This window comes from Phycodurus eques, chromosome 2 (assembly GCF_024500275.1).
Source record: "Phycodurus eques isolate BA_2022a chromosome 2, UOR_Pequ_1.1, whole genome shotgun sequence".
In the NCBI taxonomy this organism is placed as follows: Eukaryota; Metazoa; Chordata; class Actinopteri; order Syngnathiformes; family Syngnathidae; genus Phycodurus; species Phycodurus eques.
In genome coordinates, this window is record NC_084526.1 from 32,892,253 (window position 1) to 32,908,823 (window position 16,571).

General features: G+C 41.7%; 1 protein-coding gene across 3 annotated transcripts; it reads right to left on the reverse strand.

Moving 5' to 3' along the window:
* Positions 1 to 53: 53 nt before the first annotated feature.
* Positions 54 to 16,257, reverse strand: scamp2l (secretory carrier membrane protein 2, like). Of its 3 annotated transcripts, none has more exons than XM_061670371.1 (9): positions 16,137 to 16,257; positions 15,349 to 15,426; positions 15,152 to 15,238; positions 12,887 to 13,016; positions 12,674 to 12,802; positions 6,858 to 7,017; positions 6,614 to 6,662; positions 6,152 to 6,269; positions 54 to 2,019 (listed from the first exon to the last, which is right to left on the reverse strand). In XM_061670371.1, exons 1-9 carry the CDS (start codon positions 16,191 to 16,193, stop codon positions 1,844 to 1,846), a joined length of 984 nt encoding a protein of 327 aa, XP_061526355.1. In that variant the 5' UTR covers positions 16,194 to 16,257; the 3' UTR covers positions 54 to 1,843. The 3 variants fall into 3 exon arrangements, with proteins under 3 accessions (XP_061526355.1, XP_061526356.1, XP_061526354.1); XM_061670372.1 differs by having other exon boundaries at positions 6,614 to 6,715; positions 12,887 to 13,013; positions 16,137 to 16,208; XM_061670370.1 differs by having other exon boundaries at positions 55 to 2,019; positions 6,614 to 6,715.
* Positions 16,258 to 16,571: the final 314 nt, after the last annotated feature.

The window sequence follows — 16,571 nt, forward strand, 5'->3', positions numbered from 1 at the left end:
ATTGGCTGGCAACCAGTTCAGGGTGTACCACCCCTCCCGCCCGAAGATAGCTGGGATAGGCTCCAGCACGCCCGCGACCCTTGTGCAGATAAGCGGTATGGAAAATGGCTGGATGGATGACATCATTGTGGACAGCACTGTATACAAGAATATTCAGGAGGAATTTATTGAATCAACTGTCCCATCAGAAGCCCTAAAAATAAATATATATTAAAATTGTTCACCACTATAACAGAACAAATCATTTCTTGAATATGACAAAAGAGTGTTAGAAAGAAGAGATAACCACAAACCATTAAAAAAAATAAAAAAATAAAATAAAAATCACCACAGAAATGAGGTTACATTTTGCACAAACCAAATAAAAACTGACATTTGCATTTACAGTGCCTTAAAAGAGACACGAGGACTAAGTTAATATGCATTTTGTGGCCCTTACTGGTAAATATATATTTTACACTTAAAAAAAAAAAATATTTTTTTAACCTACAAAAATTCGCACTTGTCTAACCTTTGAAGGAAAAGGTTAAACATTTTTGGGCATCCTTCAAATTTCTTCGTCTTCAAGATGGATTGGAACTATTTGAACATTTCAAAGATTTCATAACTGCAACACTAAAGAGTCTACATTTGTAAAGGTGACTTAAAAAAACAAACAACAAAAAAAAAAAAAACAACAGGAAGTAGCAGAATGTCAGGCCAAACCAGTGATGCAGACAGACTTAGGAATGGAAATATCCATAAAATTGTGAATTTAGCAGAAACATGCTATAACTACAGTTTAAAAAAAAAAAAAAAAAAAGAGAAGCAAATAACTATCAGACTGAATTGACTATCATTGTCTTTTGAGTTTCACATAGGTGCCGTCTTTAATACAACTACCAGTGTCTACAAAATAGACATACATGTTCTTCATAAAAGTGTTCTTTTGCTCATTAATTTAATTTCTTGGTTGGTCTACATTCTCTCAGCAACAGTGAGTAAATCAAACTGCCCCATGTCCTTTGAGGCTCTGAACGTGTGGAATTCTTTAAAAATCAATATGTATAAAATGCAATCACTTGCTTAAGATATAACGTAACATTAGCTTGTGAACAGTTACTTTTCTACCTTCATTTGAGCCAGTAAGCAAAGAAACTCCTTCATGCCCGACCCTTCATTACTTATCAGAAGTATACACAAGAAAACATCCAAAAGAGGGTCGCAGTAAAGGGTAACCTTCATCTCGAGATACAGTATTTGCGAGGCTGTGCATGCAGAGACTATGAAACTAATTGACCTCAGCCATCTGTTTTCACATATTATGACCACAGCATTTTCAGTTGCTAACCAGTTTTATATCAGGGGTCCGTGGCTCATGGCCAGAATTAACAATTTCACATTTCTGTGTTCCGTCTTTACAAAAATGTGACATAGAAAAAAAACATCCAATGCTTCGCTATTGACAAGATCTAAATCTCAAAATAATTTGACTGGACTCTCAAAAGTAGCGCACTAACAGCACTATGGCATTAGTGAACATCAAATTGCTTTATTTGTGGTGGATGTAATGGAATTTGCCCTGCCTTCTTGTCCAATACAGCTATGTTAGCGAGTCTCCACACTAACTCTGATAACAGCCTCATGTTGCACGAGGGAACTTACTCCAGAGTGCATTTCAAACCACGTGCAAGTCATACACCAAACAAGACCTACAGCTTGACTTCTACATTATTAAATACAGTGTACGACCATGCTCCCTGGATATTGCACGTTTAACACATACCGCAACCATTATTTTGGTCAGGTTACTTGTTTTGTTTCCCCCCCGCCAGTTTTTGCAATATGTGCACCACAGATACGACTAGTGTAATAGAAAATGAATAAAGAGCATGGTGTAATGCGTTAGTTCCTGCCAAAAGCTCCCTGAGCAGCTGTCGTAGCAGCAGACTGGAAGGTTCTGTCGGTCAGGACACTGCTGGAGAACTCCTGCTGAGCTTTGGTGAAGCTGGCTCCTGTACGTCTGTACTTGGAGTGGACCTTTATGGATGATAGAGTCAGAAGTAAATTTTTTGCAACTGTTTAACAGCAATTTTATGATGAACCGCTACTATGCTCCCCCCCCCCAAGATGTACAACTATTGTCTTACTTCAAGGGGAACTTAACCTATATTCATAAGAAAACATACCTGTCGAAACACTTCTTTTCCTTTCAGCTTGTCCCATTAGCGGTCGCCACAGCGTGTCATCCTTTTTCATGTAAGCCTATCTCTTGCATCTTCCTCTTGAACACCAACTGTCCTCATGTCTTCCAACACAACATCCATCAACCTTTTCTTTGGTCTTCCTCTAAGCTCTCTTACCTGGCAACTCCATCCTCACCATCCTTCCACAGATATACTCACTATCTCTCCTCTGGATGTGTCCGAACCATCGAAGTCTGCTCTCTCTAACTTTGTCTCCCAAACATCGAACCTTGGCCGTCCCTCTGATGAGCTCATTTCTAATTTTATCCAACCTGGTCACTGTTCGAGCAAACCTCGACATCTTCATTTCCGCCACCTCAACTTCCTGTTATCTCTAATTCTTACATCATGGCTGGCCTCACCCCTGTCATATAAAGGGTTAAGTATGGGTCCCCTTTTCAAATTCTTATATTTTTGCATAGTTTCCCCACTTAAATGTTTAAGATCATCAAACAAATGTAAATATCAGGCACATACAACCCAAGTTAACATAAAATGCTGTTTTTTTAAAAGGTGATTTCATTTACTACGGGGAAAAAAAATTATCGAAAAAAACGATTCAGTTACCTGGTCATGTGTGGAAAAAGTAAGCACCCCCCTTGTTAAATCATGAATTAATTGTGGCCAATCACATTTTTTGGCCAATTTTCACTGATCACACCCAAGCCTGATTACCTCATTACCTGTTCAATCAAGAAATCACTGAAACACAAGCTGTCCCGACAAAATCAAGTCGAACAAAAGATCTTTAAAAGCTGCAACAAAATGACACGATCCAGAGAAATAAAGTAATTGACATCGATATAAACTTTGCCCTTAATCTGAGCAGAGACTCTTCTATCACATAACACACTTGACACCTTCCTCCACCCGTTCCAACTGCTTGGACCCGTTTCTTCACTTCCTTACCACACTCACCATTGCCCTGGACTGTATTTAAAGTCCTCCACCCTTGCTATCTCTTCTCCTTGTAGCCTCATTCATCCCCCCCACCCCTCTCATTCATGCACGTATATTCTGTCTTATTTCGGCTCACCTTCATTCCTCTTCTTTCAAGTGCATGCCTCCATCTTTCTAAATGTTCCTCCATCTGCTCCCTGCTTTCACGACAGATCACAATGTCATCTGCAAACATGGTCCACGGGGATTCCAGTCTAACCTCATCTGTCAGCCTATCCATCACCATTGCAAACAGGAAGGGTCTCAGGGCTGATCCCTGATGCAGTCCCACCTCCACCTTAAATTCCTCTGTCATACCTACAGCACACCTCACCGCTGTTCTGCTGCCCTCCAACATGTCCTATTTGAACATACTTCTCTGCCACTCCAGACTTCCGCATGCAGTACCACAGTTCCTCTCTGGGTACTCTGTCATAGGCTTTCTCTAAATCCACAAAGACAGAATGTCGATCCTACTGACCTTCTCTGTACTTTTCAATCAACATCCTCAAGGCAAATAATGCATCTGTGGTACTCTTTCTTGGCATGAAACTATACTGTTGGTCGCAAATACTCACTTCTGTCCTGAGTCTAGCCTCCACTACTCTTTCCCATAACTTCATTGTGTGGCTCATCAACTTTATTCCTCTATAGTTCCCACAGCTCTGCACATCACCCTTGTTCTTAAAAATAGGCACCAGCACACTTTTCCTCCATTGCTCAGGCATCTTCTCACGCGCTAGAATTCTATTGAACAAGCTGGTCAAAAACTCCACAGCCACCTCTCCTAGATGCTTCCATACCTCCACAGGAATGTCATGAGGATCAACTGCTTTTCCATTTTTCATCCTCTTTAATGCCCTTCTAACTTCCTCCTGACTAATCATTGCCACTTGCTGGTCCACCACACTTGCCTGTTCTACTCTTCCTTCTGTCTCATTTTCCTCATTCATCAAAGTATTCTTTCCATCTGTCCAGCACACTACGGGCACCAGTCAACACATTTCTCCATCCTTAATCACCCTAACCTGCTGCACATCCTTCCCATCTCTATTCCTCTGTCTGGCCAACCTGTATAGATGCTTTTCTCCTTCTTTAGTGTCCAACCTGGCATACATGTCATCATATGTGTCGTTTGGCCTTTGCCACCTATACCTTTGCCCTACGTCGCATCTCAATGTATTCCTTTCTCCTCTCCTCGGTTCCTCTCAGTGTCCCACTTCTTAGCTAACCTCTTTCCTTGTATGATTGACTGTACTTCCTGTACTCTCCTTTCCTGCCAGAAGATACACCAAGAACTCTCCTGCCTGTCTCATTGATCACCTTGGCTGTAGTGGTCCAGTGTTCTGGAAGCTCTTCCTGTCCACTGAGAGCCTGCCTGACCTCTTCCCGAAAAGCCGTACAACACTCTTCCTTTCTCAGCTTCCACCACATGGTTCTCTGCTCTGCATTTGTCTTCTTAATCTTCCTCCCCACCATCCTATGCCCTCTAGCCACACTCTCGCCTACCACTACCTTACAGTCAGTAACCTCCTTCAGATTAGGTCGTCTGCACAAGATGTAATCCACCTGTGTGCTTCTACCTCCGCTCTTGTAGATCACCCTATGTTCCTGCCTCTTCTGGAAAAAGGTGTTCACTACAGCCATTTCCATCCTTTTTGCAAAGTCTGCCACCATCTGTCCCTCCAAGTTCCTTTCCTGGATGCCGTACTTACCCATCACTTCTTCATCAACCCTATTACCTTCACCAACATGTCCATTACAATCTGCACCAATTACGACTCACTCTCTCTGTCTGGGATGCTCAGAACTACTTCGTCTAGCTCCCTCCAGAATTTCTCTTTCACCTCTAGGTCACATCCTACCTGTGAGGCATAGCCGCTAATCACATTATACATAACACCCTCAATTTCAAGTTTCAACCTCATCACTCGATCTGATACTCTTTTCATCTCCAAGACATTCTTAGCCAACTCTTCCTATAAAATAACCCCTACACCATTTCTCTTCCCATCTACACCAAGGTAAATTAATTTAAACCCTGCCCCTAAACTTCTAGCCTAACTGCCTTTCCACTTGGTCTCCTGAACACACATCAACCTTTCTCCTAATCATCATGTCAACCAAATCCCAAGATTTTCCTGTCATAGTCCCAACATTCAATTCTAGGCTCTGTACTTTCCTCTTCTCTTTCTGCCTAAGAACCCGCTTTCCAACTCTCCTTCGTCTTTGACCCACAGTAGCTGAATTTCCACCGGCGCCCTGCAGGTTAATGGTGCCGGGGGAGGACGTTGTTAACCCGGGCCACGACCGATCCGGTATGGAATTCTTTAGATGAACGCTCATATTTGTTTGGCAAAGATTTAACCCGGATGCCCTTCCTGACGAAACACTGTGCATTTATCCGGGCTTGGGACCAGCCTACAATTTGCACTGGCTTGTGCCCCCAATAGGGCTGCATTTCCCACCTGTCTAAACACATTATTCTGACAAATATTGTGTTCGTGGAATATCAATCAAATTAATTTTCATCCATCTTAGGGCCCCGCCATGTTTGCCAATATCGCCCTCTGTTGTCGACTGAAATGAACATCACAACTGCTTTCCTACTTGTGTTGGAAACGTTACGTGACCAAACCTGGAAAACAGGTCGTGGACTGCCTATGTGTACTGCAAAAAGTTTGGTTTCAAATCATCAAGTCATCAACCCGCAAAAGGAGTCTGCGACATGTTTTCCGGGTTTTCATGTGATGTTCGCAACAGAAGAGGGAGAGCAGATGTGATGTTAATTTTGGTTGACAGCAGAGGTCGATATTGGCCAACATGGCAGGCCCCTGAGATGGCTGAAAATTTATGAATTCATCCGTTTAATTCTCCATGAACGCGGTTTAGACTAGTGGTGGCACATACGTGTGCTGTTTGCAAAAAAAAAAAAAAAAGATGACTCATCTCCTTTATAAAGTTTTAGAAAGCTTAGCTGGAAATACCATTTTCAGCAGGAAGACGGCCAGGATGGCGTTGACAGTGAAAAAGCCAGCCACCACCATCATGACCACGGCTACAGCCAAGTTTGTGTTGATCATGCTGATGGATGCAATCCAGCCACTGTCAACAAAACAGAAATACAGACACATTATGATCTACAAGCAGGGAGCATTGTGTAAGAGTATACAAAATAAGTATTTCAGCTAAACTTTCACCAATGAATAATGGGGAAAAAAGGTTAATGGATATATTCAAGCGGAAATGCAGAGAGAAAAGAACCACAACATAGAGAACCCCTTAAAAGTTCGGACAACAGCGATCTGTCAGAGACTCAAAAGAGAAGATAGAGACCACAAAACCACATACAGACAAGAAAACGCACAAACCCCATTAAAGTAGTGGCCGCATTCTGCTGCGTGTACGCCACACACCCATGCACTCGACACGCAAGTGTTCTCACTCACCTGTTGCCCCACTTGGGGATCCCCACTGTCTGGATGATGTACACGGCCACTTGGAAGAAAAAGACAAAGAAGAAGAAAAAGAAGCTGAAGGAACTATCAGACCTAGAAAGAAAAGATGGACAACATAAGGAAGGAAACAAGTCATCAATGGTATTTACAGCTATTATAGCTTTGATAGATTACCATGAATTTAACAAAATGTTTTGGTTCACGAGCACAAAGCCAGCAGCATATCACAATGTACCTGAAGGCCTTGTATACAGGCCTGTACCAGCAGACGAACGAGACAGGAGTGAAGAGCATGAACCAAAGGATGGACAGACCAAAGTCTACGCCATATTGAGAGTCCACTGTGAAGTAGGCCAGGCAGGCCAGCACATTGAGGAACAGTGTGGCACTGTGGACTGCGCGCACACACACACACACACACACACACACACACAAGACAATTAATGACGTACAGTACATGAATACATGATCAGTGAAATGCTAGGATCTAAAACAAACACAAATACAAAGGGTGGGACAGAAGAACACAAATACAAAGGGTGGGACAGAAGAACCATGACAGTTTTACAATATAATCAATACATTCACCTTATAATATATTCATTTCAATATGCAGTCACTCACCACATGATGAGCTATACCTGTACAATCTAAAGTGGTCGAAGATGAATTCAATAAATAAACATTTTGTTTTGATTGACAGATTTACACTGTATTGAGAGTGGAGCCTCCACAATCGAAAGTAATTTGCCCTGTGTAATATTCTTAAAGATCATCCAGGACACCCACTGTGTACTATACTATAAGTAATATAGTCACGTTTTGCAATTTCAGTGGTACTACAGGAATGAATGAAAGTAAGTAAATTGGCAGACAGAACGAGAAGACTAGTTGAACTATGTGGTTTCGCCAGCATGTACTATTTAAGCAACTATGTTTGCCAACCAAGGAATCTACTTAACCCCCGCTATTCCCGGGGGATAAGGACCTGCTGCAAATAGCGAATACAAATCTGTGAAATATACAAATAGCAAATAAAATGTGTGAAATATTGGCTTTTGTAATTGTGTACAGATCCCACAAAACGGTGGCACTGGAGTAAAAACAGAACCATAAAGCAACAACACTGCATCTAGCATACAGTCATGCTTAAAAATATAGGCACCCCTGGGGTGCCTATATTTTTAAGCATGACTATAAAAAGACTATGCTTTTTTTCTTGACGGTCTGACATGAAAGACTAAACTTCCCGTTTTAGGTCAAACGGGATTACCAAAATTATTTCCATTTGCTAAATGCCAGAAAAGTGAGAGAAGGATTTTTTTTTTTTAAGACAAATATGTACAGGGGCTGTAGTAAGTATTTAACAGGTCACACTTTTTCTCATTAAATATAAATGTGCTACTGACATGACAATTTCACCAGATGATGTGAACAACCCAAGTAACCCATACATACAAAGAAAGTAGAAAAAATAAGATCAGAAAGTGTGTGTAATAATGTGAAATGACACAGGGAAAAAGTATCGAACACACCAACTGGTATTTATTTGATACTTTGTACAAAAGCCTTTGTTTGCAATGACAGCTTCAAGACGCCTCCTGTATGGAGAAACTAGTCTCATGCAAATCTTCAAATCTTGAAGGCTCCATGGACCTCGAGTTTCAGTTATTTCCATAGATTTTCAATTGGATTTAAATCATGGGATTGGCTAGGTCATTCTAGCAGCTTTATTTTTCTCTTTGAAACCAATTGATCGTTTCCTTGGCAGTATGTTTTGGATCATTATCCTGATGAAATATCCACCCTTGTTTCATTTATCATCATCACCCTCGGAGATAGCAGCAGACTTTTGTCAGGAATGTCTCGGTACATTTGCCCATTCATCCTTCCTTCAACGTTAACTTTACCAGTACCATTTGCAGAAAAGCAGCCCCACACCATCATGCTCCCACCTCCGAACATCATTGTTGGTATGGTGTTTTTAGGGTAATGTGCAGTGCCATTTCCCTTCCAAATGTGGTGTGCAATATTGCATCCAAAGAGTTCAATTTTGCTCTCCTCCGACCAGACTATTATCTCCCAATTTTTAACTGGCTTGTCCAAATGTTGTTCACCAAACTTTGAACAAGCTCTGACATGCTTTTTTTTTTTTTTTTTTCCCAGCAACTGGTCATGGCTCACCGTTTTCCTGGTGACATCCATCCATCAATTTTCTTTACTGCTTATCCTCACTAGGGTCACAGGCGTGCTGGAGCCTATCCCAGACATCTTCGGGCAAGAAGCGGGATACACCCCTTACTGGTCGCCAGTCAATTGCAGGGGACATATAAACAAACAACCATTCATACTTATGGGAAATTTAGAGTCTTCAATTAACCTACCACGCATGTTTTTGGGATGTGGGAGGAAACCGGAGTGCCTAGAGAAAACCCACACAGGCAAAACATGCAAACTCCACACAGGCGGGGCTGGGATTTGAACCAGAGTCCTCAGAACTGTGAGGCAGATGTGCATACCAGTCGATAACCGTGCCGCCTTTGTGACAACAGTACCTGCTATTTCCAGGTCTTTTTTATTTATTTATTTATTTATTTATTTTTTAAGATCTCCACAGGTGGTCCTTGGACAACTTCGGATTATTTTTTGCACTCCTCTGTCAGAAATCGGGCAAAGAGCACCTGATCGAGGCAATTCATGGCGGTATGATTGGCTTTCCACTTGCGTATTATGGCCCTAACTGTGCTCAATAGAACGTTCAGAAGCTTAGATATGCGCCTGTAACCAATGCCATTGTTATGTTTTGCAACAATTAGTTTGTGATGGTCTTGAGAGAGCTCTCTGCTCTTACCCATCATAAGATGTGTCTGGACTCACACCTTCATAATGAGACCTTTTTGTAGGCCATCAATGAGGACCGAACCAGCTGATACTCATTTTCACTGACAGGGGGTGGATTGCAGTTTGATTATTGATATATTTTAGGTGTGGTCTTGGCTTTCCCTGCTTTTGCACATCCCTCTCTTCATGTGTTCAATACTTTTTCCCTGTGTCATTTCACATTTTTACACACACAACTTAATTTCTGATCTTATTTGTTGTACGTCTGGATTACTTGGGTTGTTCCCCAACATTTGGTGACATTTTCAGGTCACTAACATCCTTGAAAGTATATTTAGTGAGATAAATGGTGACATGTTAAAAACTTATTTCAGCCACTGTATAACAGACAATTCAGTCATGCTAAAAAATATTGGCACCCCAGGGGTGACAACAGTAAATACAATCGGGAACCCAGGTTACATAAAAAAAAAAAAAACTAAATGCAGTAGTTAAATTATTCAACAACCAATTTCCCATGGGGCTCAGAAAAACGAGCACAAATTCACCAGACATTACTCATGGGAAAACAAATATAGGTACTTGCACTTGAAACAAACAGTATCAAGACATGAAACTCACTTATTGGCATTTACACAAAATAATGTTTGGCAAACTGTAACAGCAAAGTAGACGACACGGACTATTAGTTGCTACCTTGGAAGAGAAACAGAAAAACTTTCATTTTTACAGTGTACGAGGTGCATCAGGACCTCAAAATCAGACAATTAAAAAAATAAAATAAAAAAAAAACTACATTACCAATAAGTCAACATAAAAACAAGATGATTCCATTAGAAGGTGCCAATGCATTCACTGCTTCTGCCAGAGCACAATAGTAAATAAGAATTTCATAGAATAACGGTGGACAGGTAAAATAAATAAAAACTTTAAAAATATGCAAATGCCAAAACGTGGGGCTTCACTGTTCTTGGTACAATTACTTGTGTGTACATAATATTTACATATGTTGCTCATATTGTATTGAAAAGTCAGACGCTTTCCTCTGTAGCAGAAAGTTCCATTTCTCATTCTATGCTTATCATTACTAGGGATATAACAATATTCACGATATTGCAAAATTAAAAGTGCCTCAATATCGTCGTGGTCCTGTCTCAGTATAACACAATGAGCCATTGTGCTTAAAATTTTGTTTTAGAGTGGCTATGTGCAGCCACACTGCTTACCCAGGCTGGAAGCGCTCCACTTCCTCTTTGAGAGGATCAACGCACCCGACTGGCCATGTAACCCATATAACACTGTGGCTACCTCTAAAAAAAAAAAAAAAAAAAATACACCGATTGGTTGAACTGGCCCACGTGAGCGATCGGCTGCGAGTGGACCTCCGCTTTGCGAAGCCGCATCCCGGCTGGTGGAGTCCACCACTGGGAAGCCTCATTAGCCGGCCCTCCACGGGCCGCCACCACCTTTCCCCCTCGAAGAGATGATCCGCCGATTTATTTAAGCATATTGTAATAATAGCACAGTTTAGTGGTGTACTAGTGAGTGTTTATCTCACGTCAAAGTCGTGGGCGAAACAACGTCACAGAGAGAGAATAATGATTCGCCAATACCAATAACATTCAATTAGTCCCAAAAATGAAATAATAAGAGAGAGCCACTCCATAAAAATATCAACGCAAAAATAAATCTGACATACTTCCCTCTCTTCAAATGAAATGTCCATATTTCAAATTAAAACATTGCAGAGGCTAGTAAGAAAAATAAATCACCCTACAATATCACTAAGCAGAGGAAAATAAACTAATCATTCCCATGCCTTTAAGAGTGTTCCTGTGTTTATGAATTGAATTTTGAGTTAAGCAAAGAAATCACTGTTAGAAGGCAGTATCCAGTTTAAAATTTTATATTAAAAAAATGACAGTATATACTGTAATATTAGCGGAGAGACAATTTCTCCATGTGCCTGCGATTGGCTGGCAACCAGTTCAGGGTGTACCCCGCCTCCTGCCCGATGATAGCTGGGATCGGCTCCAGCGACCCTCGTGAGGAGAAGCGGCTCAGAAAAATGGATGGATGGATGGATGGATGGATGGACGGACAATTTCTCCATGGATAGTTTTGTTACTGTGAGCATAGCATGATGCTGCAGCAATAATAGCGTTTTGGAGCTATAGTATACGAATGCAAACATTGGATGGACGAGGATAGAAGTGCACGGTAATATACAGTACGATTTGAAGACGTCTTTCGCACAAAAACCTGTGGGTAAACGCACAGAAACTACTGAAGCCTGTTGAGGACCTGGCCAGCAAGAAAAAAATAAATAAAGTAAATAAAAAAAAAAAATAAAAAAAAAAAAGAAGTTTTTTGGTTTTCCTGCTTTTGCATCTTTGCCCCTCTGTACCATTAACCTTTCTGTAATACTGAATTTTCCCCACGATATCGCAGTTATCGTACCGTGAGATTAATACCTCGGTAAAAATCGAACCGTGAGAACAGATATTGTTACATCATTAATCATTACACACCTCCTTTTTGTCATTAGTGGTACCCCTTGGGAGGTGGCAGCAAAGCGAAGACAGAAAACACCAACCTGTGAACTAATTTGAATGCAAGTTCAGTGAGCTGATGTCTCCTGAAATTTGCCAATGTCAAGCATGACGATGGTTTTTCTTTGTCGTCGTTTTACAGAAAATTTTGCTTGAACAAGACGTTTTGATTTATGGGGCATTCCACTTTGGATGCGTCAATGCTGGATTTGAAGTTTGCAGTGGGGTAGAATTACACCATCATTAACAGCAATATTTTGGTAATCTGAATAAGATAAATAAAAGGGGCAAAGGTATGCCTATTTACTTTTGTAATGGCAGCATTTTCAGAGAAATCCCTAATCAAAATTTTTATTGTGCAAGTCTGTAGCTGCTTTTATAATGGATTCCCTATGAATTTGCATTTAAGAGGCACAACAGTAGAGCTTGAATTTATTATCATAAATTCCACATACACAAAGGGCAGTGAGTTGGGAAAAAGCCTTGACAATGCCATCTTAAACGGCCTGTGCGAAAGAGGCTTTTGATTGACGATCATCCTCTGCATCACGATTATAGCCAAATGACAGCTAAAATTGAATAAAAAGGACAGTGGAAGTGCTCTGCAGAATTTATGGATTGAAATACATTATCATGTGGTGGGATTTAGGAGACTTACACATCCACAAGTAGTACATTCTTTTGCAGAGCCGGCGGTATTCCTCTGGGATGTCTGCCTCAAAGTCCTGGTAAAAGCATGGCTTCACAGGAAAGAACTTGGGCAGGGGAGGCCAGTTGTTCTCGTTGACTGGTGGTCAAAAATCGCAAAGATGTGTTTCCTTGAACGGTTGAACAACATAACGACCATTAAAAAAAGACTGCAGTGACTTACCGCCGGTGTTCTGGCTTGTTCTGTTCTGAAGTTCCTGCTCCTTTCTCTCCAACTCTGCTGCTTTCCTCTCCAGCTCCTCTTGCTGCTTGATCAGATTAGCTTGACCTGCAGCAGCCACAGCAGATGCCTGCTGGGCAACAGAGAGGCTCCTGAGTTATGTACAGTCACACAGACATTTCCTCAAAGAAGCCTTGCAATGAAAACCACAGCGATGACATTAGTACTCCTAAGGCCACATACTGTATTAGGTCTTTAGGTACAGTAAGTCAATTGTCATTTTTTTAAGATACACTGTATATATGAAAAATGAGGCAATACGGCTTGTGGTTAGCATGTCTGCCACACAGTCAAGCCGTTCTAGGTTTGAATCTCAGCTCGAGCCTTCCCGTGTTGAGCGTGCACGTTTTTCCTGCTCTCGGGTGGGCTGCCGGGCCCGACCCGGCTTCTTGGGTGGGCGGGGTGGGGTCCTCAGCCCCTACCCTGCAGGCGCAGCAATTACAGGCCACTTCTGAAGCTCACCTCCGGGACTTAGTCACTTGGTTGGGCCCACTCACTCACTCATTGCGATAAATAACTCCTATCTATGCAAACTTCCTGTGCATCCCCTCGCTTGCACTCTGTTTCTATAGAGGTTTAGAATTGACAGAGTCACTGCCACCACACTTCAGTTGTAAAGCCAGGCCCACGACCTCTGTCCTGCATGCTTCCCCTCCTGTCCAGTCCTATCCTATATCGTCCTGTCCTTCCTTCACAGGGTGTAGCACGACTGCCCCATACAACACTCAAATCTAATGTGTCACTGTACTAGGCATATAATAACTTACTTTCTTCAAGTTAATGTCCTGTATTTTGTCATCTTCTCTTCCTATATTATTTTATGTTTTCACTGTCACTCCCCTTTGTTTTTCTGTCACTCCCCTTTAAAACATTGTTCAATAAATATCTATCAGAATACAAAGAAACACAGTGGCAGCTTAAAAACATCACTGTGGCATAGTAAAACTGTTCCGGCATAAAAGGGATACAGATCCTCCTTTCTGCTTGACCTAACAGCTGAACAGGACGACAAAAAAAAATTGCACGTTTTCCCCGAGCCGGTGTGGGTTTTCTTTTGGTATTCCAGCTTCATCACACATTCCAAGAACATGGATGTTAGGTTACGCTTATATCAGACTATAAGATTTTAGCCCAGTTGTTAGCCTGGTTTACTATCATGGCCGATTTCACAGATCGTGCCCAACATATTTTGGAAACCAACGATTTGGCCCTACGATAGCCCAACGATGCCAAAACGAAAAGTCGAGCATGTTTGATTTTTGGGGGAACTCTTCTGTGCAGTGGGACATATGAACGACATCTCTCCGACAGCGCACATTTACGTCGACCAATAGGATTACGTACTACCTACCTTGCTCACCGTTTTTAACATGTATTCATGCGCGCAAACCAATGTTTACTGAAGCTTTAGAGCCTGATTCGACAGAACGGCAGCATGTTTACATGCAAACGTTAGTGCTAGCATTAGCAGGCTACATAACGTTATATCCTGCCCGCTTGTGAGCCGTAATAAAATTACATGAACATACCTCAAGCTCTCCTTGAATGGACAGCCCAAAAGTCATCTCCCGAGCACCCGGTGACGACACCACATGTTTTTACATCCCCTCTTTTTGTTCTTTTTTCTCCCAAACACATTTGAGTAATCCATTGTTGTCGTCGCCATAGTAATAGGCATATCTGGTCGCAGTGTTTGCTGGTCTCGCCTCCCCAGACAGTATTTGATTTGACAAGTCCAGTGATCGTAAAGACATGGTATTAAATGTCACGTAGCGTTGGTACCATCTGGCCGAAATACGGCAACATTTCTGCAGTCTGACATAGTGCCATCGTGAAAGACCAAATTTATCTTGTAGTCTTATCGAGACATTAGTTGACCACTCTAAATTATCCTTAGATGGGAGTGTGAATGCTTGTTTGTCTATACTGTATATGCCCTGCCATTGACTGGCAACCGGTCAACCGGTCCAGGGTCTACCCTGCCTCTTGCCCAGGTCAGCTGGGATCACTTGAGCTAACACATAACAAGGGTTATAGAAAATGGCTGGATTCCAACTAGATGACAAATGTAACACAATGCTGTGACGACCTCATCTTGAGACTTGATGTTAAAAGTCACAGCACACTAGCCCACAGGTGTACAGAATCTCTTTAATATAATTGCACACCTGCTTATTTAATTTCCATAGGATTGCATGCGTGTCTCACTTGTGAACTCTGCTCCACAGAGGTTTGTAGTATGGCGGGTTGAGATGAAACTGCTGAGATGGGGATGGTCGTGTCACTGCGGTCTTTCTGTGAAACATCAAGGAATGCAGGTTCCCCCCCACCCAATAGTGGTTGATAAAGAATTAAAGGTTGGATTTGGAATAACTGTGATACACATCAATAGACAAGAGGCTCACCAATTCAGTTGTAGAGAATGCGTTGTATTCCCGAACACCATTTACGACTCCTCGGGTGGCCCGAGTGATCGAGGCATCCTAAAAAAAAAAAAAGTAGTTAACAAATTATTGATATGATTAGTAATCATACTTATGAATACGAAGGGGGAGAACATATGCTCAAGGGTGCATTTAATGTGGCGCAACGACAGCCCAGGTCCAGAGAGTCCAGGAAGTGCTTTGGAAGGTCACGTTTTCCAGATGCTATATTAACTATTAAGTGACAGGCTCTGAGCCTTTAAGCATTTGTTCAAACGTTTCGAGGTTAAACAAACACCTTTCCTTAGCAAATATGTACGCCACACAAAATGAACATTACTGACAAATGAGGACAGACACACAAAAGCGACTATGATATTATATATATATATATATATATATATATATATTCAAAACTATTCCTCAAACAGTAGATGATTTAATTTATAAATAAAAGTCTTTAAACTGGTTTATAAATGGCGTTGTGGAGCCACACAAGTGGCCGAATACCAGCAGGCACCTGTTGCGACTCGTACCTGTTCAGGCAATAGTACCGATATAGTCGATGCGTGTAGCTCGATTCAGAGTCTTTTTCTTTATAAACTGCCAACATTTTGACAACATTTCATATTTAAATTTGACTTTTAGTGACGCTTGTCGGGGTAGGAAATGTTGAGGCCAAACCCAGCAACCGACCAAACAGGTTTCGGTCGTGGCCCAAACTACGGGGAAAAAAAGTCGTTCTCCCATACAACACACCAAAACCTCACCTGGAAGGGATTCACGTCCACGGGGTCGGCGAATGGGTTGCTGTCATATCCTGACATCGTAGCGTGGGTTCCTTCTTGTCAATAAGCAAGGCAGCAACTGCTCCTGATGGCGCTGCGGTGGGCGGCCTTCTGCGCATGCGTCACTCGCCAGGTGGACGCGTCACTTCTTATCGATTACTCGAGCCTGGGGGAGGTGACGTTTATTTGCAGTCTCGAGCAACTGGTTGTTCTCGTCACAAAATTGCTCTTTGGATTTAAAACTGAAAATAAATGACCTTATGGGTCATTTTCATATCATTTGCTCAATAACGGTAAAGACATACCCCTCTGAATTCCATTTTAAATAGCAATTTACTGAGTATTGGAGTAACTGGCAGTTTTCATCATTCACACAAAAATAATACTGTAATTGTTTCGAAGAAAAAGACGTTCTAA